The 25,421-nt window shown below is 44.4% G+C and overlaps 1 protein-coding gene across 1 annotated transcript; it reads right to left on the bottom strand.

The window, feature by feature from the left end:
* Positions 1–7,322: 7,322 nt before the first annotated feature.
* On the bottom strand, positions 7,323–20,090 carry LOC131274734 (uncharacterized). The gene is made up of 2 exons (XM_058282345.1): positions 19,879–20,090; positions 7,323–8,267 (listed from the first exon to the last, which is right to left on the bottom strand). The coding sequence occupies exon 2, from the start codon at positions 8,220–8,222 to the stop codon at positions 7,482–7,484; it is 741 nt and encodes a 246-aa protein (XP_058138328.1). The 5' UTR covers positions 8,223–8,267; positions 19,879–20,090; the 3' UTR covers positions 7,323–7,481.
* Between the last annotated feature and the right edge of the window lie 5,331 nt (positions 20,091–25,421).

The following is a 25,421-nucleotide window of genomic DNA, read 5'->3' as shown; positions in this document are numbered from 1 at the left end:
ATTATCCATGACATACAGTGATATCCCAGTAAATCAAGTTATCACCTGTGGTTGACTTGTAGGGCAATAGCGATGGCAAAAAGACTGTAGTGTGGAATGGATTTTCCTGAGTGCAGAAAGAAAAAAACAAGTTCAAGACCATGGTCTGAAAACCAGAGCGTCCATATAACTAGTCCTAATTTAAGTTCATTTCTTGTTAGCATAAGACGAACATTGCTAAAAAAAAAAAAAAAATTTAACCATGCAAGCGGCTGAATTACATCAGCTGAATTACCATCTGTATTAGCCAAAGGGATGCTGATGCAAAATATCAGAAATTGGTTGGTTTTTATAAAGGGTATTTATTTGGGGTAGGAGCTTACAGATACCAGGCTATAAAACATAAGTTACTTCCCTCATCAAAGTCTATTTTCACTTGTTGGAGCAAGATGGCTGCCGACATCTGCAAGGGTTCAGGCTTCCTGGTTCCTCTGGGCTCAGCTCTTCTGTTTTCTCCACAAGGCCAGCTGTAGAAATGAACCTCTCTAGACTTTGCCTCTCTCCACAAGGTCAGCTGTAGACTATCAGGTGATAGTGAATGACTCTGTCTCTGTCCCTGGGCTTTCTGCTGTGTCTAAGGAGTTGTCTCTATTTCTCTGTGTTCTTCTCTTGGCTCAGGTCCTCTCTTCCCGGGGCTTGCTTCTCTTTCCTCTGTGTGCTGACTTCCTGGGGCACCAGCTTAAGACTTCAGCATCAATTCCAACATCAAAACTCCAACATCAAAAACACCAACATCAAAAACCCTCAACTCTGTCCTTTGCCATGACTTTTATCTTTTATCTGTGCCCTCATGACATGGCCCAATCAAAGCCCTAATCATAATTTAATCATGCCCAGGTACAGACCAGATTACAAACATAATTAGTATCTATTTTTGGAATTCATCACCATATCAAACTGCTACACCATCCATGACAAGTTTCTCATGTGAAAGTTAGGGCATTGGTTGGGAAAGAATGGGACTCTGAAACTTGAAATGGGGACACCTCAAATCTCCAATTCACTCTGAGCATCCTTGACAATGGAAGTAGGTCATCTCCTGTGTCTAAGAAAACTAGCCTTCCACTGCTGGAAAACCCTATGATAACTTCACTTGAGGCAGGTGCCTTGAGAGGGATGCTCATTCTCCTCAAGACTCACAATTACCCCTGTTGCCACTTGACTTACGACATGGGTCAAATCTCAGCATGTTTTAGGGCCTCAGATACACAGTATGTCCCAGGAGAAATATACTAAAAGAATTGCAAGGCTTTGTGTGTGTGTATGTGTGTGTACAGAAATCTAGGGGATGGGGGGGGGGATAGATTCAAAGGGTGTTATACCAAGGAGGATGGAGTTTATATGAGTGTACTTACTAGAGGTTCCAGACTTTGTATGTTAAATTATGAGGCTGGAAGTAACTCTAATGTGTTTTGTTTTGTTTTTCCTTTTTTTTTTTTTTTCTAATGTCTTTCTTGGTTAGTTGACTGAAACTTGGGCCCAACAGTTGTAATGCCAGAGCTTCCCTAGCATGATGTTGACATAGGCATCCAAAGGCTTTGGAAGATAAGAATGTTGCTATCGATTTATCATGTGTAACTTGCATACTCATCCCTAACCACATCTCCAGAAAAGGCCCAGAGGGCACTCTCTTCACTGAGGTGTTGAGAAATAAATTAATGAGGGCAGCACCTGCATCCTTTACAAGCTCTGTTGTTCCTTTCATTTGTAGACTAGATATGACCGTGGTAGATGCTATCCTGATTTCAGTGGGAATGATGGAGTAAAGGCGTAATGGAGGCCTAGAGGTAGAATGCAATTCTAGAATGTACCAAAGACAAAGTGGGCATATTTACCATAAAGAGAAGCAGGGACATATGATAATCAGAAACCTCTGACCCACAGGGATATCAAGTGGTGGCTAATTAGCCATATTGCTCTTAGTAATAAAATAAAATACTAAAATGATGCTTGATCGAGATCAACAGTCAAAAAACTATGACCCATGGACCAAAACCAGCACTCTGCCTATTTTTGTAAATAAAGTTTTATTGGAACATGATCATATCCATTCATTTACAAATTGTCTTTGGTTGCTTTCCTTTGAAGTAATTGTGACAGAGACTATTTGGCCTGCAAAACCTAAACTATTTATTATCTGGCCTTTTACAGAGAAAGTTTGGTGATCCCTAATCTATATAACTGAAAGAATTCTAGGTCTGCTGGTTAAAGACCTAATTTAAGTCACCACAATGGCAAGTCGTGGTCTTTCATCTAGTTTCTAAGCATAAGCCCATTCACAGACGCAGAGTCCCTTAGTTGATGGGGAGGAACTCTGAAGCATTGCCATAGTATATTCAGTAAATCTTCTTCCAAGCCTTCCTTAGAGAGATCTGTGGTCATTTATTAGAGTGACTGGGCAATGGGGAAAGAAAACACGCAGACTAAGGAAATGACTGGAATCTGGCTCTGAACTGATGTTAATTCCTAGGAACTCAAACACCACTGTGTCCCACCAGAGCGGGGGCTTCTGTGATTAGGTGATAGATGGAGTCTAAGCCCGAGGTTGACTGACGGTGGTCCCAGTTGGTCCACAGACAACTGGATTATTCCCTCAGTTCCTGAATGTATTTTTGGAATAAACATACCTGGCAACTGGCAGAAGCCCTACATCGGCTCTCTGACCCATTGAGTAAGGATGATAATGTTAATCAGTGCTAAGCAGAAGCTCCCAGAACTTCACGTCCCTACAAGTTGCTGCACCTTGCACCATTTGCCAGAAAAAAAGAGACAAAATATTTGGTCATCCTTTTTTGCATTTTGGAGGCAACATGTGTCCTTCCTTGACCCATCCACCAACCTGCCCATAAGGCTACCAATTTTGAACAAGGGTCAGAACAGGGGAAGGCTCTGTAAATAGTCTAGGCTGCAATACAAGCTGCTCTTCCACTTACCTTATGATCCAGCTGGTCCAATGATTTTTCTAAGTGTCTGTGGAAAATAATGTGTTTGCGGCCTCTGACAAGCACCAGTAGGAGAACCACAATGCAGACTTCTCAGATTTTTTAATGCATCTTTGCCCCTTCTGTAAATAATTATTCTTCTTTTGAGAAACAGCTTATGGATTACTACTGGCTCTCAGCAGAGACTAAACATCTAATATAGGATGTCAGGTTACCATGCAGCCTGAGCTTTCCATCATGAATGTTGTGTTAATTACCCATCAAGTCATAAAGTTGAGTGTACACTACAGCAATCAAGCATCAAGTGGAAATGGCATACAGAAGTCTGAGCTCAGGATGACACAAGAGTCAGGTAAGTTATCTGAGCAGGTAGTTCAGACTCCTTTGGCACTAGCACCTCCTACATTAACTCTTCTCCATTATTTCAGGTCTATGGCCTCATGGGGAGTTACCTACGAAGTGTTGCCTGAGGAAGAAAGAACTAGAAACGGGTTTTCAGTGGGATTGCATGATATATCGATACCACTCAAAAGTGAACAACTGAAAGAGAATAGTCCCATTCAGGAATGATCCTAGGAGCCAGCATAGGTGAAGGAAAACTCTCCAAGAGGGCAGAACTTTGAGCAGTATCTTCAGTTGCTCACTTTGGTCTGAGAGATGGTCAGAAGTACAGATCTACATGATTCATGGACAGTTGTTAACAATTTGACTGGATGGTCAGGGACTTGGAAGGAATAGAACTGGAAGATTGGTGACAAGGAACTCAGAGGAAAACGTGTGTGGAAGGACTTCTCAGAATTGGTACAGACTATGAAGAGACTTTTGCTTCACATGAATGCTTACCAAAGGGTATCCCCTGCAAAGGAGGCTCTCCATAATCCAGTGGACAAAATGACACACTCTGTGGATGTCAGTCAACTTCTCTCCCCAGCCACCCCATTGCTTGCTCAATGGGCCCAGGAACAAAAGAGCTATGTTGGCAGAGATGGAGGTTATACACAAGATCAACAATATGAACTTCTCCTTACTACGGACAAACCAGCTACTGCTACTGCTGAGTGCCTAATCTGCCAACAGTAAATATCAAACAGAGCCTCACATGGAAACTCCCCAGGGGCACCAGCCAGGCACCTGGTGACAGGTTGATTACACTGGAACTCTTCTACCATGGAGACAGCAGAGATTTATCTTCACTAGAATAGACACACATTCTGGATTTGCCTTTCATACCCATAATGCTTCTGCCAGTGCCACAATCTATGGACTCATGGAATGTCGCATTCATTGACATGGTATACCTGATGGATTTGTATCTGTTCAAAGAAATAATTTTATATCAAAGAAAGCACTGCAATAGGCTAATACCCATGCAGTCTTGCTATCACCAGAAGCAGTTGGCCTAACTGAAAGGTAGAATGCTTACTGAAAACTCAGTTACAGTGTCAACTGGGAGACAGTACTCTTAAAGGATGGGGTCTGTCTTACAGGCTATCATATATGCTTTGGATCAGAGATCATTATATGGTGTTGTCTCCTACATTATTGGAATACTTGTATCTAGGAATCAAAGTGTAAGAAGTGGGTGAATCTCCTCTCACTATTATATCTAATAAAACATTAGCAGAATTTTTTATTTCACACCAGCAAACTTGAAGTCTTCTGGTTTGGAGTTCTTAGTTTCTGGGGAATGAGGAAGGGGAGAGGGGAGGGAAGGGGATACAATGATGGTTCCATCGATTTGGAAGATGATAATGTCATTTGACCACTTTGAGTTCCTTATGCTACTGAACAAAGAGGCCAAAAAGGGATTACTCCACTGATTGAAATAATTGATTGCAATTACCAATGGGAAATTAGATTGCTGCTACATAATGGGGGGGGTGCTATGCAAAAAGGAGGATTATATCTGGAATCCAGCACACTTCCATGCCCAATATTAAAGGTTAATTGAAAGCTACAGCAAACAAAAAGGATTCAGACCCTTCAGGAATGATGGTTTGGGCCACACCACCAGGATGAGAACTCCAACCAGTTAAGGTTTCTGGCTAAGGGCAAAGAGAAAATGGAATGGGAAGTGAAGAAGGAAAACATAAATATCGGTTATGACCTGGTGAGCAGTTACAAAGATTATACAAATTTTGTCTATTTTCATGTATATATATATATTCATGTATAGTAACTCTCATCTTCTTTCCTTTATTTTATAAACAAGTTGTTGGAGCTTAACATTAATCAAAAAAAAAATCTTTAATCATTACTTAAATCATTAGGTAACAAAATATTCACTGGAACTGTGACTGAATTTGGAGGTACTTACCATAGTCAGCAGTGGACATGTCACCCTGTGTATCTCTGCCTGGGACAATCGTCATTTAGATGAGTGCTCAGACATGGTAGTTGACTGGCTGATCTTACTGTTCAAACCACCCTTCCTTTGTGGCTAAACCGAAGCCTCCATCTGTGCTTTGAAACAGGATGGCCCAGACCCAACCACGCAGTACCATTGCTGCAACAAAGATTAGCCAAGGGAAAGCGGATATGAAAAGTTTCCTTGCGATATAAACCAGACCTTGAGCTTTGCCGGTCAATGAACCTGCCTGAGAATTACATTGTCATTACCCACAAGCCCTAGAAACAGCATCTCTGGCACTCACTGCTAAGACCTGTACAGGAAGAGGGCAAAGGAGAATTGTTTCCTGGGAGAGAAGAAGAGCATGTGTCCACAGATGCTTTAATGCTGACACCATCCAGCTTCTATTGGCCTATGTACCATTATGGGGTCCCCAGGGTCAGTGTATTCACTTTCTTTTACTGTGTAGCAAATTTCCACCAACCTAGAGACTTCAAATGATGCACATGTATTATCCCACAATTTCCCTGTGTCAGGCCTGAGTCGAGGCCTGGTCCTGGGCTCAGGGCTGTAATAAGGTATCATCTGAGCTGCACTCTCACCTGGAGACTTGCTCAGGGAAGAAACCACGTCAAAATTCATTCCAGTTGTTGGCAGAATGCGATTCCTTTGCAGTGGTATGACTGAGGTGCCCATTTTCCCGCTGATTTTCAACTGGGGGTGCTCTCAGCTCTAAAAGGCTCCCTGCAGCTCTGTAACTACCTCCACAGGCCCTCTTACAACTTATTTCTTCAAAGCCGGCAAGGGGGAGTTTTTCAGTCTAGAATGCTAAAATGGAGTTTTTTCTAACATAACCACAGGAGTGACATCCCGTTGCCTTTGCCATATAATGTAACCCAGTTAAGGAAGTGACAAGGGCCTTTGTCATATTCTTTTGGTTAGAAGCAAGTCATAGTCGCTCCCTGCACTTGGAGAGAGGGGATTCCACGATGGGGTGGTCGCCAGGAGGCAGAGGATGATGAGAAGTCGCCTTCGAGTCTGTCACGGTCAGCCTCAGGGCAGGAGACTACAGCAGAGGGAAACCTCGTGGAAGGGACCTGAGATGGCGGGGCTTTCCCCTGGGCAGCACTTAGTGTACTCGGCCAGGCGGGGCTCCTGGCACTGCCCGCTGAGTCCTGGAGGGGGCCTGAGTCTAGGGCACAGGATGGTCATGCCAGCTCCTGGGGTAACAGTCCTGGCACAGGATGAAGTGACTGACCACCCCTTCTCTGCAGCACCCTCTCTCCGGTCACCTTTCTTGCTCCTCCCCCCCAAATGCCAGTGAGCTTTCCCCCAGCCTGGAGGAAGACTGGCCCATGGTGTTACCGGTCAAAGTCAAATCCTTTGTGCCGTCAGACAACAGGACTGAGCAGAGGGCTGAGAGCCCACGCGAGCGGCTAATCGCCTGCACGTAGCCAGGCTTCGGCTTATTCCGTGACAGATGGGTCAGGTCTGGCAGCGAGGCACTGTTCTGCAGGCTGGGTACAGGGAAACCCCAAATCTTCCACTGAACTTCATCACTACCCTGGCCACGCCCTTCCTCCCCCCAGCAGATCTCATGCAGGTTTATCTGGTCCTTACAAAGGGGAACAGAACAAAGTCTGGGCCCACACCTAGGGGTTCGGACAACCCCAAGAGGCAGAACTGGAGAGCGCTGACCCTGCAGTTCCAGCTGAGAATTCTCCTGCGGAGAGGAATTACCTTCTCGTCCGTATTTAGGGCCAACATTGGAGGGGCCAGAGCACCAGTGAATCAATCTTCTCAGAATCGTTGAAGCTCTTCACTCTAAACCTGTAGCCACTCTCCCAGATTTGAAGGTATTGGAAAGATAGTCTAACAAGCCCAGTGCCAGAAGCTCTGGTGAGGACCAAATCTGATAATACCTGGGTCAGAGCTTTGAAATGTTCTCAAGTGCCTCCCACCCACCCCACCTTGGCCTCGCTTAGACAGGAAGAAGCAAGAACAGCAAATGTTTATTTTATGAAGAGAGAACGCAGAGAAGGTTGGCAGGAGGAAACTCTGCCCCCAGACACATTATCTAGAGGAACATCAACTTCCTAGCGTGAAGGAGGAAAGAGTTTACGTGAGAAGGGGGTTGTGCTTTCCCAACCTCAATCCACCCAAAACTTGGCACCCGAGAGCCCCTTTAGCAGGTAATGATGGATGCTGTACAAGAAGAACCCTGAGCAGAAGAGGACGATCATGCCGGACAAGGTGACAAGGGTGTAGATGGACATTTGCTTCTCCATGGTTCCCCTGATGAGACAGAGGTAGGGTCCAGGGCAGCTGGTGGTGCTGCACTGAATGACGGCTTTGCTCACCAGGGGCAGGTGTTGAAACATGAGGAGGAAGAGAAACACGCCCTGAGAGCCAACCTGCAGGAGGAAGTAGAGAAGGTACAAGAGCAAGAGCATCTTCTCCCGGTGGAAGTTCAGGATGGATTTCTTCGGACAGGGGATGTTCTCCTGGATGGCCACCATCGAGCCCTCCTCCACCTCATTGGCCAGGGACTCCACTGACTTTGCCTTGATCTGCTTATGCCGAATCTGAGCCATGAAGAATTCCATGAGGAAGAAGAAGGCTAGGAAGAGAAAGAAAAAGAAGTACCACGTCCCCACGACCGGGCTGCTGAAACGTTTTTCAAAACACTCCACCAAGCAGGGGTAGGTGATGTTGCCGTGGCACCAGAAATCCTTGTGGATGAGGGCCCACGGGATCCGGACCACATACACCACCACTCCGTACACGGCGATGAAGCCGAACCACAGCTGCCGCCCGATGTAGTAGCTGGACTTGTCACCAGCCACAGAGTGGAACACGGGGATCAGGCCAGCCACCGCTGCCGCAGCCATCGCCGCGCAGGCTCCGGGGGATCGTCGGGACCGCTCAGGCAGCACCTCGGGAAGGGAGGGGGAATTCAGTCAGAGGGGGAGGGCACGTGCCAGGTGCGACTGAAGCACAGCTGGGAGGGCGCCTCAAGTTCTAGATCCGTCACCACCCCCTCCGCTTACTTGTTTACTTCTCTTCAATCCTTACTGAAGAGCAGTATTTGCATTCTCGTGCCGTGGTCATCCCTCCCTCCCTGTTTCAGCCCGAGACCATTCACCTCCTGGCTGGGTAACTCCCCTCTCCTGCTGAGTTCTAAGCTCCTGGAGGTCAAGGCCACCCCTTTTTCACACTCAGCATATCCATATCATCCAGCACAGAGCATTACATGGAGAAAGCACCTAATTACACTTGATAAATGAATGAGGGAAAGAGACGACCAATAAATGAATTCAACAATTCTCCTTGTGTGTGGCTGTTCTAGAAATCCCTATAGAAATCCCTCTTCTTTACCTTGCATCTTCTCCAGGAAATTTCCTAACACTAAAGAGAAAAGACATACAGTAGTCCCTCTTCTTTCTTGCTACCTAAGCACACAGGTCCCATCCACAACCCTTGAGAGGGTACCTCTCACCACACTTACAATATCCTTGACCATTTATTGACAGACTACGCCAAATCCTGTGCTAGTGGTTTAGATACATTATCTCTACAGAAGGGCAATACGTTTTTAATATTTTCCTTAGCTTAATTTGGGTAATTGTCAGTCTTCTCTTGCTTATGTTTGTACATAGGATAGTGACCAATCATTTAACTTGAGGTTTTGTGTATTTAGTAAATACTTTGGTTTTTTATTGAAAATTTTTAAGAGTCTCTTTAAAAGGTATCTGAGACTTAGCATTAGGTCTAAATCACCCTCAAGTATCAGGTTATACTGCAATAGCCCACACTTGGGAATCGTGAGAGGCAGCCTCCAGCACCGTATGATGGATGCAGGGGGCCTGGTCAGCCTGCCAGAGAGGAATGGATCAGCAAGGAAAAGAGCTGAAGGGGGTAAATGGAGACAGGTGTGGGCAAAACAATACATTTATTGAGCACTAATTATTTTGCCAGTCACTGTGCACCCAAACGGTCAGTTATGGGTTTATTATCTCATTTATTCCTTGGAACAACCTTATGAGAAAGGTATAATTCTTCTCATTTTATAGATGAGAAACTCAAGGTTTAGAATGGTTGGATAACTCCCCCACGAGGCACCCAGATGAGAAACCAGAATTGTCTAACGCACAGTTTGAACTTTGGTGTGTCTCCTGCTTCAAAATCTTGCCCAAGCCCACCCCTAGCCATGACCTAGAGGTGACAGGAAACAAAGAGGTAAGGGAGAGGACAGGTGCAAAATGGCAGAGTAGAAAGTTTTATAAATCACTTCCTCCACTAGAAAAATGAAAGAGCTGGAAAAGTGTCTGGAATCAGCCAGAGATAACCCTGGGACCAGAATGGACATGTAAAACAACTACAGGAATGTCAGAGGAATTGAGAGGCTGCCAAGAGTTCCACTTGTGTCAATGAAAGCATGAACCAGGGAGCAGAAACCCATTGCTCTGTACCACGGCAGCGGCTGTGGAAACAGTTATGGCTGTAGCTGTGTGGCACAAATTCCAGGAGCAGCCATCTGGGGAAAGAGCTGAGAGAAGAGACTTCCTCTTGAGAAGTTGGGGTTAAGGTCAAAGTCAGTCTGGGGGATCCATGAGCAACCAGCATGGAAGCTGGCATCAGTTTTGGCCTTCTGGGCAGAAGAGCTTCCAGGCCCCACAAATGTCCACCTGGACATAGAGAGCTAGTGTATGGGCACTTCCTGACCTGGAAGATCCCCGAGGACCCAGAAAAGACCCTGGCCTTGGATTCAGTTCTCTCAGCAGCAGCAGCTTCTGGTCTCACACCAGCATCTACCAGGACTTAAAGACCCAGTGCGTTTGTCCATTGGTTGGGTTTCTTCTTACTCTTTGTGTGTGTTATTTGGTCTGGCCGGTCCCCGAGGGCATAACATAGATGGTGGCCTCACTTTATCTCAAAAGTAGCATCTTATGGCCTCACACCTGCATCTACAGGGACATAAAGAGCCCGTGTACTTTTTTTTTGCTGGTTGGTTGCTTGCTTTTTTCTTTCTGTTTTATATTTTTGGATCTGGCAGGTCCCTGAGGGATGGGCAGGCATACTGGCCAAGGTTCTGATCTCAACAACAGAGGTTTTTGTCTTCCCACCAACTCATAATAAGAGAAGCAATGTATTTCATTTCCCCCCCTTTTCTTTAAACTTGGTTTTGTGTGTGTATAACAGTGCTTTATCTGTTTGTTAATATTTTCTCTCTTTTTCCTCTCTCTCCTCCTCCTTTCCTTTTTTTTTTTTGTTTGTTCTAAGTCTAGTGGACTAAAGAGTGAGAGAAGTAAATTTCCCGAGTGACCACAACACAATATACAGAATGTCTAATTCTCAATAAAAATGTACTAAACATACAAGAAGACAAGAAAATGTGACCCAGTCTCTCTCTCTTACACACACACACACAGAATTCAACATAAAATATCCCAGAAGAATTGCAGTCTCTGGAATTACTAATCAAAGATCTTAGGACAATTCTCATAAATAAGATTAATCAATTAAAGTAAAAATTTGGACAAAGAACTTAAGGGAAATCAGGAAAACAATGGAAGAACAAAATGATAATTTTAATAATGAGATAGAAATTATAAAGAAGAACGAAATGGAAATTCTGGAACTCAAAAGTATAATTATTGAAGTGAAAAATTCAATAGGGGTTCAAGAGCAGATTGGAGGAGGCAGAAGAAAGGACCAGTGACCTTGAAGTAAAACAATTGAAATTGTCTAGGTTGAGGAGCAGAAAGAAAGAACAACAACAACAAAAATAGAGCTTGAGGAACCTATAGAACACCAAGAAACAGATTAACATATGCATCATAGGAGTCCCAGAAGGAGAAGAGATGAATGGCCAAAAATACATTTGAAGAAATAATGGCAGAAAACCTCCCAAACTGATGAAAAATATGAATATTTTGGATTTGAATATACCAAATCCAAGAAGCTCAACAAAGCAGGATGAACTCAAACAGATCTACTCCAAGAAACATTATGATCAAAGTGGTCAATGCCAAGGACAAAAACAGAATCTTGAAAACAAGAAGAAAGTAGCAACATATCACATATAAGGGATCCTAATAAGAGTAATTTTATTTTCTCATTAGAAACCATGGAGGTCAGAAGGCAGTGGGAGAACATATTTAAAGTGCTGAAAGAAAAAAATTTACCTGAGAATAATACATTCTGCAAAGTTGTCCTTCGAAAATGAGGAAGAAATTAAGACATTTCTGGACAAACAAAAACTGAGAGAGTACATTCCACTAGACACGGCTAAAGAAAGTCCTCCACGTTGAAAGAAAAGGACACTAGATAGTACCTCAAAGCTGGATGAAGAAATAAAGATCTCTGGTGTAAGTAACAATATGGGCAAATATAAATGCCAGTATTATTTCATTTTTTCATTTTATGCTTTCTTTTACTTTTTAAAAGGTTGAAAATGCAAATGCAAAAAAAAGCATAAATCTTTGTTACTGGACATACAATGCATAAAGAGATCATTTGTGACATGAAGAATGGAAAAGTGGGGGAGATATATAGGTACTGTGTATGTGTAAGCTGTTGAAGTCAAATTGAAATCATCACAAACTAAGTTATAATAGATTTAGTATGCTAAATACAATTCCTATGGTAACTATAAAGACAATATCTTTAAAACTCTGCACAAAAGGAAAGGATAAGTGATTCAAAATGGCTCATTATAAAAATCCAGCTAAACAAAACAGGTAAAGCCATAATGGATGAAAGGAGGCACAAAAAGGTATAAGACTTACAAAAATCAACTAGCATGCAATGGACACAACCAATCCAGTGTCCACATAGAAGAGGTGGCATTGGATTGGGAAAAGTGGACATAATGGACAAAGGGTATGGGGAAAGGCAGGAAGAGATGAGAGGTGGAGGCGTCTTCGGGACATGGAGCTGCCCTGGATGGTGCTTCAGAGGTAATCACCGGACATTGTAAATCCTCACAGGGCCTACTTGATGGAATAGAGGAGAGTATGGGCCATGATGTGAACCAATGTATATGAGGTGCAGAGGTGCCCAAAGATGTACTTACCAAATCCAATGGATGTGTCATGATGATGGGAACGAGTGTTGTTGGGGGGGGGGAGAGGGGGGGTGGGGGGGTGGGGTTGAATGGGACCTCACATATATATTTTTAATGTAATATTATTACAAAGTCAATAAAAAATAAAAAAATTAAAAAAAAAAAATCAACTAGCAAGGGAAGCAGATGCAGCTCAAGCAATTGGGCTCCTGCCTACCACATGGAAAGTCCCTGATTCAGTTTCCAGTGCCCTCTAAAGAAGACAGCAAGCGGGTGCAATGTGTAGGCATGGTGACCTGATGCAACAAGATGATGCATCAGGAGACACAAGAGGAAAAACATAATGAGAGATACAACAAAGCAGGGAACAGAGGTGGCTCAAGTGATTAGCCTCCTCCCTCTCATACTGGAGGTCCTGGGTTCAGTTCCTGGTGCCTCCCAAAGAAACAAGAAAGACGAACAGACACACCAAGTGCAAACAACAAGAGGGTGGGGAAAAACAAATAAGATAAATCTTTTTAAAAATCAACTAACAAGGAAAGCAGATGTCACTCAACCAATTTGGCTCCCATCTACCATATGGGAAGTGAACCCAGGGCCTCTTTGTGAAGGCAGGCTGGCCCACGCCCACGGAGAGCAGATGGCCCACGCCCGCCCCCGAAGAGCTGGCACAGCAAGACGATGCAACAAAGGGAGATAAGAAGACACAGAAGAACGCACAGCGAATGGACACAGAGAGCAGACAGCAAGCAAGTGGCAAGGGAGGGGATAAATAAATAAATAAATCTTTTTTTTAAAAATCAACTAGCAAAATTGCAGAAGTAAATCTTGTCTTATCAGTAATTTCTCTAAATGTGAATAGATTAAACTCAATCAAGAGGAAGTCATTGGCAGAATAGATGAAGAAACATGACCCAACTATATGCTATTTACAAGAGAACCATCTTAGATCCATTCTATAGAAATATAGAAAAAATATTTCATGCAAATGATAACCAAAAGAGCATGGAAAGGGGAAGTGGATGTGGCTCAAGCAACTGAGCTCTCACCTACCACATGGGAGGTCCTGGGTACTGTTCCTGGTGTCTCCTGGAGAAGATGAGCAAGACAGTGAGCTGGTGCAACGGGCAAGAAGTGCAGTGAGCTGACACAGCAAGATGATACATCAAAGAGACACAAAGAAGAAAGACAATGAGAGATACAACAAAGCAGGGAGCTGAGGTGGCTAAGCAACTGAGTGTCAGTCTTCCACAAAGGGATGTCCCATGTTCGGTTTCCAGTGTCTCCTAAAGAGAAGATGAGCAGACAAAGAGAACACACAGCAAATAGACACAGAGAGCAGACAGCAAGTGCAAACAATGAGCGGGGGGATAAATAAAACTTTAAAAATAAAAGAGAGGGAAGCAGACTTGGCCCAGTGGTTAGGGCGTCCATCTACCACATGGGAGGTCCATGGTTCAAACCCTGGGCCTCCTTGACCCATGCAGAGCTGGCCCATGCGCAGTGCTGATGCACGCAAGGAGTGCCCTGCCATGCAGGGGTGTCCCCACATAAGGGAGCCCCATGCGCAAGGAGTGCGCCCTGTAAGGAGAGCCGCCCAGTGCGAAAGAAAGTGCAGCCTGCCCAGGAATGGCACCACACACACACAGAGCTGACACAGCAAGATGACGCAACAAAAAGAAACACAGATTCCCGTGTCACTGACAACAGAAGCAGACAAAGAAGAACACGCAGCAAATGGACACAGAATAGACAACAGGGGCGGGGTGGGTGGGAAGGGGAGGAGAGAGAAATAAATAAAAAATAAATAAATAAATAAAAGAGAGAGTGGAAGGGAAGTGGATGTGGCTCAAGCCTACCACATGGGAGATGCCAGTTTCAGTTCCTGGTGCCCCCTAAAGAAGAGGAGCAAGACAGTGAGCTGACGTGATGGACTAGCACGGCAAGCTGATGCAACGAGATGGCACAAAAAGGAAACACAATGAGAGACACAACCAATGGCTCAAGCAATTGGTCCCACGTGGGAGGTCCCAGGTTTGGTTCCTGGTGCCTCCTAAAAAAAAAAAAGATGACGAGCAGACACAGACAGCATGCAAACACAGTGAATAACTACACAGAGCACATAGTGACAGTGAGCACAAAACAACAACAGGGGGGCGGGATAAATAAATAAAATAAATCTTTTTAAAAAGGGAGTGGGAATGGCTATATTAATATCAGACAAAATAGACTTTTTTTTTTTTAAAGATTTATTTATTTATTTAATTCCCCCCCTCCCCTGGTTGTCTGTTCTTGGTGTCTATTTGCTGCGTCTTGTTTCTTTGTCCGCTTCTGTTGTCGTCAGCGGCACGGGAAGTGTGGGCGGCGCCATTCCTGGGCAGGCTGCTCTTTCTTTTCACGCTGGGCGGCTTTCCTCACGGGCGCACTCCTTGCACGTGGGGCTCCCCCCATGCGGGGGATACCCTTGCGTGGCACGGCACTCCTTGCGCGCATCAGCACTGCGCATGGCCAGCTCCACACGGGTCAAGGAGGCCCGGGGTTTGAACCGCGGACCTCCCATATGGTAGACGGACGCCCTAACCACTGGGCCAAAGTCCGTTTCCCCAAAATAGACTTTAATCAAAAACTATTACAAGAGTCAAGGAAGAACATTATGTATTGATAAAAGGATCAACTCAACAAGAAGATTTACATATATACACCTAACATCAGAGCACCAAAATATATGAAGCGAACATTGACAGAATTAAAGGGAGAAATAGAGAGTTCTATAGTAATAGTTGGAGATTTCGATACCCCAGTTTCAACATGATAAAATATCTAAACAGAAGATCAACAATGAAGGACCTGAACAACACTATAAACCAACTAGATCTAACCAACACATATACAACACTTCACCCAACAACTGCGGAATACACACTCTTTTCAAGTACACATGGATCATTCTCTAAGATAGACCATATGTTAGGGCACAAAGAAGTCTAAATAAACTTTTAAATATTGAAATCATAAAAATAACATCTCTGACCAAAATTGAATAAAGCTGAAAATCAATAACAGAAAGAAAACTGGAAAATAGGCTTATGTGTGAAAATTAAACAACACACTCTTAAACAACCAGTGGGTTAAAGAAGAAATTATAGGGAAGCAAATGTGACTCAAGTGATTGAGCTCCTGCCTACCACATAGGAGGTCCCTGGTTCTATTCCTGGTGCCTCCTAAAGAAGACAGCAAGCTGACACGATGGGCAGGTGAGGTGAGTTAATGGAACAAGAGACACAAGGAGGAAAACATAATGAGATCACAATGAAAGCAGGGAGCAGAGGTGACTCAAGCAATTAGGTGCCTCCCTCCCACATCAGAGGTCCCAGGTCAGGTTCCTGATGCCTCCTAAAGAAACAAGGAAAACAGACACAGCAAGTGCAAACAAGGAGGAGGGGAGAAATAAATAAATAAAATTAATCTTTAAAGAAAAAAACATAGGGAGAAATTGTTTTTTTAAAAAAAAGTAGAAATTACAAGGGAGATTAGAAAATACAGAACATACCAAACCTTATGGGAAGCTGTGAAGCAGTGCTCAGAGAGAAAGTTATAGCTATGATTGCCTATATTTAAAAAGAAGAAAGATCTCAAATTAATAACCTAACTTTACATCATGAGGAACTAGAAAAGCAAGAGCAAAGTAAACCCTAACTTAATACAAGAAAGAACATAATTAAGATTAGAGTGGAGATAAATAGAGTATTAAAAAGCAATTGAGAGAATACACAAATGAAAAGTTGTTTCTTTGAAAAAATTTTAAAAATTGTCAAAACTTTAGACTGACCAAGAAAACAGAGAAAATAGGCAAGTAATGAAAATCAGAAATGAAAATACTCATATCACTACTGAGTTTACAGAAATAAAAGGAATTATAAGAGAATATTATTTTGTGTGATTATCTTAAAAAGAATAATTTTAAAATATTACTACCAAAAAAAGAGAATATTATGAACAATTGTACACCAGCAAACTAAATAATCCAGAAGAATGGGAAAGATTTCTAGAAATACATAAAGTACACAAATTGACATGAGAAATATAAATTATTAAAAATGTATAACAAGTTCAGAAATGGAATCAATCATCAAAAACCTTCTACCAAAGAAAACTCCAGGACCAGATACTTTCACTGGTGAATTTTACCAAACATTTAAAGAAGAATTAAAACTAATTCCTTTCAAACTCTTCCAAATAACCCAAGGGGAGGGAACACTTCCTTTCTTTCTATGAGGCCAGCGTTACTCTGATACCAAAGCCACACTCAATGCTGAAAGACTTAAAGCTCTCCCCCTAAGATTGGGAATGAGAGACGGATGTCTACTTTCACCACTGTTATTCAATTTTGTACTAGAAGTTTTTATCAGAACAATTAGGCAAGAAAAAGAAATAAAAGGTATCCAGACTGGAAAGGAAGAAGTAACACTATCTCCATTGGCAATGACCTGATTTTATATCTAGAAAATCCAAAGGAATCCCTGTGAAAACTCTTAGAGCTAATAAATGAATTTCCCTGAAGTTGCAGAGTTCAAAATCAGCACACACACAAAAAAACAATTGTGTTCCTATATACTAGCAATGAACAATATGAAGAGGAAATTAAGAAAACAATTCCATTTACAGTAGTATCTAAAAGAATAAAATATCTCGGAATAAATTTAACTAAGAATATAAAAGATTTATATACTGAAAATTACAAAACACTTCTGAAAGAAACTAAAGAAAACCTAAATAAATGGCAAGACATCCCTTAGTCATGGGTTGAAAAGGTTAGCATTGTTAATATGTCAATATTACCCAAAGCAATTTACACATTCAGTGCAACCCTGATTAAAATTCCAGCACTTTTTTTTTTGCAGAAATGGAAAAGTCAATCATCAAATTTACATGGAACTGCAAGGTGCCCTGACTAACCAAAGCAATCTTGAGGGGAGCGGGTGTGGCTTAATCAGTTGAGCACCCGCCTCCTACATGGGAGGTCCTGGTTTGGTTCCCAATGTCTCCTAAAAAATAAAAACAAAAAACAACAAGCAGACAATGAGCAAAAACAATGAGTGAGACAACAAGCAAACAATGAGCAGGCAATGAGCATACAACAAGCAAAAACAAACAAAAACGAACAGGGAGCAGATGTGGCTCAAGCAGTTGAGTGCCCACCTCCCACAAGGATGGTCCCAGGTTTGATTTCCAGTGCCTCCTAAAAAAAAAAAAGAAAGAAAAAACTTCAATGAGCAGACAACAAGCAAAAACAGAAAGCAGACAATGAGCACAAACAACAAGTACAAACAAGAAGCAAAAAAAAAAAAGAGCAAATAGATGAGGGAGCCATCTTGGGCAGGGCGGAACAATCTTGAAAAAGAAGAACAGAGTTGGAAGACTCATATTTCCCAATTTCAAATTGCAAAATAAAATGACAGTAATCAAGACAGTTCGGAACTGACACAAAGATAGATCAGAGAAACAGAATTGAAAGTCTAGAAATAGACCCACACATCCACGACCAGTAATTTTTTATAAGTGTGCAAGTACAGGCAGTAAGGAAAGAATAGAATCCTCAGCAAATGGTGTTGGAAAAACTAGATAGCCACATACAGAAGAATGAATTTCCCCTACCTCACATCATATACAAAAATCAAAATGCACCAAAGACCAAAATATAAGAACTAAACTATAAAACTCTTAGTAGATAACACAGAGGCAAATCTTTATGACCTGAGATTTGGCAATGGAATATTAGATATGACACCAAAAGCATGAGCAACAAATGATGCAGGAGATAAATGTGACTTAATCAAAATTTAAAATATTTTGTGTTTCAAAGGCAGTTATCAAGAAAGTGAAAAAACAACCCACAGAGAGCAAAAAATAATTTCAGGCCATATATCACTTAAGGTTTTAATATCCAAATTACATATAAAGAACTACAACTCAACAACAAAAAGACAAACAACCTGGTTTAAAAATGGGCGAAAGCTTACATAGACATTTCTCCAAAGATACACAAAGGGCCAATAAGCACAAGAAAAGATGCTCAACATCATTAGCCATTAAGAAAATGCAAATTAAAACCATAATGAGATACCACTTCACACACACAAGGATGACTCTTATTTTTTTTAGTGGAAAATCACAAGTGTTGTAGAGGATGCAGAGAAAGTGGCACTCTAGTCCATTGTTGGTGGAAATGTAAAATGGTACAGCCACTATGGAGAGTAATATGGCAGTTCCTCAAAAAGATAACTGTAGAATTACCATATGACCCAGCAATTCCACTTCTAGGTATCTACCCAAAGAGAGTGAAAACAATGTGACAAACAGATACTTGTAGACCAGTGTTTATAGCAGCATAGGTCACAATAGCTTAAACCTGGAAACAACCCAAATGCCCGTCAACAAATGAATGGTTTGAACAAAATGTGCATACACACAATGGAGTACTATTTGCCACAAGAAAAAAAGAAGTTATAAGACCTGCTGCACCGTGGAAGAACCTAGAGAACATTATCCTCAGTGAAACAGGCAAGATACAAAGGACAAAAACTGCATGGGATCACTTACAAGAGATGGCTAGAAATAGCAATTCACAGAGATAGAAGGCGGGTTCCTAGGGGAAGAGAGAGGAGCAGAGAGGGGGAAAAGAAGGGATGGTTCTAGTTGTGTGGTTTTAGATGTCGCCAACCTGGTTTAGGGGATGATCTCAATGAGAAAGGGAGGAAGGGAGGAAGAGAGGAAGAGAGGAAGGGAGGGAAGGAGGAAGGGAGGGAGGAAGGGCTGGAAAATATGCTTATTAAAATTTCTTCACTTAAGCCACTCTGAAAATTCTAATACAAAAACTGAACTAGTTTTCTATTAATCTCATTTTAAAAATTTACACTTTGTACTTAGTTCCCTGAAGGATACTAACCAGACCTGCTCGGTTTTGCTTACAGGAATAAGGCAATGTCTCAAAGAAAATCCAGACAGAATGGTGTAAGCCTGTAACTTTTCTCAGAGACAAGAAAGCTGGATATCCTTGAGTGGCCGGCTGAGAAAGGAGTCATGAAGGCCTTGCTAAACTGTGGCTTATTGGCCACTGAAACCAAGGACAAGTTGAACATGCTTGAGACAACAGGACTGACAAATTATAAGTACCCTCTTCACAAGACCCCTGGCATCACTTGTTGTCTTTTTTTTTTACTTGTTTTTCTTCTCTACTACTCCTTTCCTTTTGCCTATAAAAGCCCTGGCTCCCATTCTCACTTTGAACTTGCGTGTGCTCCTTCTCACTGAGACAGGTTTCTCCTTTATGGCACCGGATCGGGAGGGCCCTTCTATTGGAGACAGCCGAGCTTACAGTAATGGTAAGGCAGGAAGGCAAGGCAGCAGGAGGGAGGGATGGAGGGAGGGAGGGATGGAGGGACAGACAGAGGGTTCACGGCAGGTCCTTCTACTCTCACCTGTCAGCTCCATGGAAAATGAAATCCTTGGTGTCCAGGCCCCCAGCCCTTTGCTTTTCCCTCTTTCTGGAGAGCTTTGAGGTATAAACCCAGTTAGCTCAAATTAAAGATCTCAAAGCCCCATAGCCTGGGTTGAATGGTGACTAAAAGCCTGGTGGTCACCAGAGCAGCCCAGTGTCTGGATCACTGTGCCTCTGCCTCGGTCGCCAAGCTCTGAAGTCTCACACTCAACAGGAAACCTCTCCCCCACTCCCCACCAACTGCTCCAGTCTTGGAATCTCCCAACTTCTCCTGCCCACCTCCATCTCCCAACTAGTTACCCCATTGGCTGGGCCACCTGCCAATCAGCACTCTGACAAGCTGGTGGAAGAGCATCTTCAGATCCAATCTCTATGGTTTAGAAGGGAGGGTTTTTATGCAGCCTGCGATATTCCTGCTGGGATCCCTGCCAGTTCCAGGATGCAGGAGTCCCAATAGTCTGAACCTGGGATAGACTACCAGCAAATTCAACAAGGAGTATTTGGTATCTTTTCCATTCTTTCCAAACTTCCAACCTCCCTCTCCTCTATACTCTCATCTCAGGCTTGAAATTGAGAAAACCGAAATCACCAGCCAGGAAACTCCCTCTTTTTCACTACTATCCACAGTCCCATTTTCAGCTGTGTTTAGTGCTTCTTTCTTCTTGTTGCCGCGGAGAAAATGAAAGGATCCTTCTCTTTGAAAGGCCACTTTCTCCATGTGGGTTCCAAATCCCACCCCCCCAGGTTTCTCAGGGAACCCAATCATTATCCCCTCTCTCTCCTGAATTATCCCCTCTCTCTCCTGAATCCTCAATTCCTGCGTCTCTACAGAAGTCTCTGATGGGTACTGTGTTAGTTAGGGTTCTCTAGGGAAACAATCTTCAAGAGTATCTGTCAATAGTATGTGATTCTGTAAGAGTCTCTCACGCAGCCGTGGGGATGCACAAGTCCAGGTTCCACAGGCAGGCTGCAACCTGAGCCCCAGTGAAAGTCAAATGAAGGTTCTTAACAAGTTCTGGGAGATGTTGGCTGTCCAAAGACGAGCTGAGAAATTCTCTCAATGCTGGAATCACTTCCCCTTTTAAGGCATTCAATTGATTGGGTTAAGCGTCAGTTCTGATGGCAAGCTCCCTGATGGATGTAATTATAACCAGCTAGCTATGATTTACCTTTGCAGTAAAGTCAATGGTGATTAAAGTCCATAAATGCCCTACTGTTACAGTTAGCCCAGTGCTTGCTTGACCAAACAACTGGGCACAATTACCTGGCCGAGTTGACACAATAGCCTAACCATCACAGGCCCCCAAACAGTCTCTCCCATCTTCTTTGCCCTATCTAGAGCTACAACAGGCGGCGGACTTGGCCCAGAGGTTAGGGCGTCCATCTACCTCATGGGAGGTCCGTGGTTCAAACCCCGGGCCTCCTTGACCCATGTGGAGCTGGCCCATGCGCAGTGCTGATGCGCGCAAGGAGTGCCCTGCCATGCAGGAGTGCCCTGCCACGCAGGGGTGTCCCCCACGTAGGGGAGCCCCACGCGCAAGGAGTGCACCCCGTAAGGAAAGCCGCCCAGCGCGAAAGAAAGTGCAGCCTGCCCAGGAATGGTGCCGCAGACACGGAGAGCTGACACAACAAGATGATGCGACAAAAAGAGACACAGATTCCCGTGCCACTGACAACAACAGAAGCGGACAAAGAAGACACAACAAATAGACACAGAGAACAGACAACGGGAGGGGGGGGGCCGAAGGGAAGAGAAAGAAAGAAAGAAAGAAATCTTTAAAAAAATATATAGAGCTACAACACACCACCTGGTCCTCTTCACAGCCAAGTCCTTGGAAGAGTTAACTGCCTACACATGCCATCTCCACCTGCTCATCTCCCATCCACCTGCTCACCTCCCCTCTGGTGAGGTCGGAATCTCTATCTCCATTAGTAGAATTATGTGCTTGCTTTAATCAATGGTCAGGTGACTACTTCACTGTTTCCTTTGGCCTTGCCTGAAATCACAGAGCTAGGGGTTCAATTAAAGTGCTTCTACTAGAGTAGTTTTATGGTATATTTGTTTTCCTTTCCTGTTTTTTAAATGTTTATTTTATGTTCATGTTTCATATTATAATATCATATTGTAAGCTACTGTAAAGTCTTTGGAGCTAAAATTTATAAATAAATAGATAAGAAGAGAAACACCTGCTTCAATGTGTGTTTGATTCTAAGAGCAATTTCAAAGGAATGATTGTGTACATTGTAATCAACAATGTGAAAAAAAATTATTATGTTGTCATTTAGCTCCGATTCTCAGAATCTGACATACAGTCAACCTCCTTAAATGTTTGTTCAGTGTGTGAATGGATGATAAAGAGCTAAGAGGGGACAAGTTGCAAAATGTAATGGGCTTGATAACAACACCGCTTCACTATGTATGTCTATCATCAAAATTAGAAAAGTATGTAGAAAAATGAAAATAGGTGATGCATTGGGGTGGTGGACTTGTAGGAGGATTTTTCCCCCTTTACTATTATTACAATGAATAAAAACAGTAATGGGGCTATGTACACAAGCCTCTCTGTAACGCAATTGTACACCTTGGTCTTTAAATTGGTAGAAGATGTGGTTTGGGTTATCTATTGCTGGAAATCAAACTGTTTCCAAACAGTGGCTTCACACAGCGATGATGTCTTACTTCTCCTGATTCTGTGGTTCAGAAGTCTGGGCAGGTGGCATTTGGCCGGTTCTTCTGCTCCACGTGGCATCAGCCGGGATGCGTCATGAGGCTGCAGTCTGATGGCTGCTGGGCTGAGCTGGACAGCCCACCAAGACCCCACAGTCAGTTCCCTCAGGTAGCCTCTCTCACTGTAGGCACTGCCTCGTCATCCGGCAGTCTAGCCTGAGCTTCTTGACTGCATGGCAGCTGCCCTTTCCGAAAAGCACAAAAGCAGAAGCTACACTGCCTTGCCTCAGAAGCCACACCGTGTCACTTCTGCCATCTCAGTCTCGAGAGGAAGGAAAGACTCCACCCCTTGGTTAGAAGAGAGGCGAGCTCTCGTTGCAAAACCACACAAGATGGGAGAGAGAGCTTTGGAAACAGCCTGCCACCAGGTGCTTTAGCAGGATTTCATTCCCAAAGCTCCAAAGAACCTTATTTTAAGGATCCGCCAGGCTGTCTGATAGCAGACAGCCTGGTGGAATAAACTCGAGGACAGTTTATATAAAACACCTCCATGTTCGTTTTAAGCTTGTCCATTAAACAAAAGAAAGAGCATCAGCAGTCTTGGGCAAGTGCAAAGGTAAACTGAGGCACATCCAGGGGCAATCAGTGGGACCATTTACGAAGGGCCGCTGGCCTGATCTGCCCACTCTGAGCTCCTGAAGCTTGACCGCGGTGGCCAGCTGTGTCTCCACTGATCCAGTTCTCTCGCCACAGCGTTACCTGGAGGTTTTGTTTTCTCCACTTGGAACTTTATAAAAAATTATTTTAAAGGGTAATTCATTTGTTCGACCAGTACTTATTGAGCATCTGTTAGGTGCTGGACACGGTGCTGGGTGCCGGGGCTGTGGTAATAAACAAGGCAGCAGGCGAGGTGGGCCGCCTCCCAGAGCTCAGGGTCTGAAGGGGGAGGTGGAGAAGCCTCCAACAATTTCAAAGTGCTGAGATCAGGAAGTGCCAGGTGTCCCATGAACACGTGGGCTGGCACCCCACCAGCCTCCAAAGACAGGCGCTCTGAGGCGTCTACGTTGGAGCCTGAGAGCTGAAAACTGAGTGCTCGTGCAAGGGGGGTAGGGAGCAGACGAGAGCGCTTGAGGAGTGGGCACAGCCGGGGCAGAGACCGGGGGGGATCGGGGCCAGAGCGAAAAAGGCAGGGCTGGCAGGCCAAGAGGCCTCCGAGGCCAGCAGGCGCCAGAAGATGTAAGGTAGAACCCGGTGACTGTGGGTTTATCCTAAAATTGATAGGGAGCCATTGAAACCTTTCAAGGAGGGAGGTGGCCTGACCTATTTCACATTTTGTACGATCAGCCTGGCTCTGGTGTGGAGTGACCGGGACAGATGGAGGCAAAGGCCAGGGAGGAAGCTCTTGCTCCTTTCCGAGCCACGCAAGGTGGAGGCCTGCGCTGACAGGAGAATGGGCAGTGCAGGTGAGGGACATCTGGTGGCTGACTGGACGTAGGAAGTGAGGGAGAAGGTGGCATCCAGGAATGGGGAGCTCGGCTGGTGAGCACACGGCCAATTTAAGCAAGAAGACAGGTGCAACAAAATACCCCAAGGTCAGCCCGGAGGTGTGGTGGCGGCGCAGACCTCCTTCGCCAAAGACCTGGGCACTCGCTCTGTTCTGGTCTGTTCCGCTCGTCTTTCTTCACCAGCCTGATCAGCTGCAAACTGCTTGACCTCTTCACTGACCCCCAGACTTAAGAGGGAAAGTATAAGGAGCAGGGTCCCCTGCCCAGCCCAGAAGAAGGTCAGTCCAGAAGTGACACTGATGACCTGTGGGACAAGACAGAGAGTGGCCAACCCTGACACCTGAGGCCCACGCGGCAACCTGTATGGAAGAGAGGGCAGAAAGGGCCTTGCCCCTTGTGCCCCCTAACGAAGACTTGCTAGAGCACGAGGGCGTGGGCTGCCGGGGTGAGGTTTTCAGGACCACGGGGTGGGGGTAGGGACAGGAAGCCCCGGTCAAGGTGCTGACAGTGAGGCAGGGCCTGTCCGTGGCCTCGGACGAGGGAGCTCAGGTGTTCCAGGTGACCTCAGAAGACCAGGAGGCCAGCCCCAGAGCTGAGCAAAGTGAAGGTGACAGTCAGAGAAGCAAACCCGTCAGTAAGCAGGAGACGGGGACCTTCAAGGAAGCTGGGGGAGGTGGGACGGGTTTGCAGAGTCAGCCAGGAAGCAGACCCCGTGGTAGAAGGGAAACCCTGCCGCGCCGCACCCGGCCGAGGTGGCTGGCACCAGTCAACCCCACATCCTCGGGGCCCTCTTCAAAGACCCGGAGAAGCAGGGGTTTTTGTAACGCGCTTGTGCACGAGGCCTTTGTTTTGTTCTCTCTGGTATCCCCAGAGCCTAGAGGAGCTGAATAAACCAGCAAGCAAGCAAGTAAATTAGTAACCATCCTCCCGGGCCGGAAAGAAGGGGACCATCTGGCATTAGATAAAATCCTGCTGCTCACCACCCCAGGTTGCCAAGCCCCAAAAGGGTGTCCTCTGGCAAACAGAGGGCCCAGACAACGAGCCCAGCGGTCTCTGAAGCAGGAAACCCTAACCCAATCGCAACAGAAATTCCTGGGCCTTCCCGTTGGGCATGGCAGGGTGCTCAGGGGCCTACAAGATTCAGGCTTGGATCATCAAGGGGAATGCCTGGTGTGGGAAGAGCTGTGGTGCAACCACACCCCCTGCTCAAAAACCACATCAGTGGGTGATGGAAAAGTTTTGGCCAGAGATGGTGGTGATGGTGGTGATGATAGCACAATATTGTGAATGTAACAAATACCACTGGATGTTATACAGGAAAGTGGTTCAAAAGGGAAATTTTGTGTTGTC

This window comes from Dasypus novemcinctus, chromosome 20 (assembly GCF_030445035.2).
Source record: "Dasypus novemcinctus isolate mDasNov1 chromosome 20, mDasNov1.1.hap2, whole genome shotgun sequence".
Classification (NCBI taxonomy): Eukaryota; Metazoa; Chordata; class Mammalia; order Cingulata; family Dasypodidae; genus Dasypus; species Dasypus novemcinctus.
The sequence above is the reverse complement of the archived record's forward strand: the minus strand, read 5'-3'. Positions and strand labels throughout refer to the sequence as shown.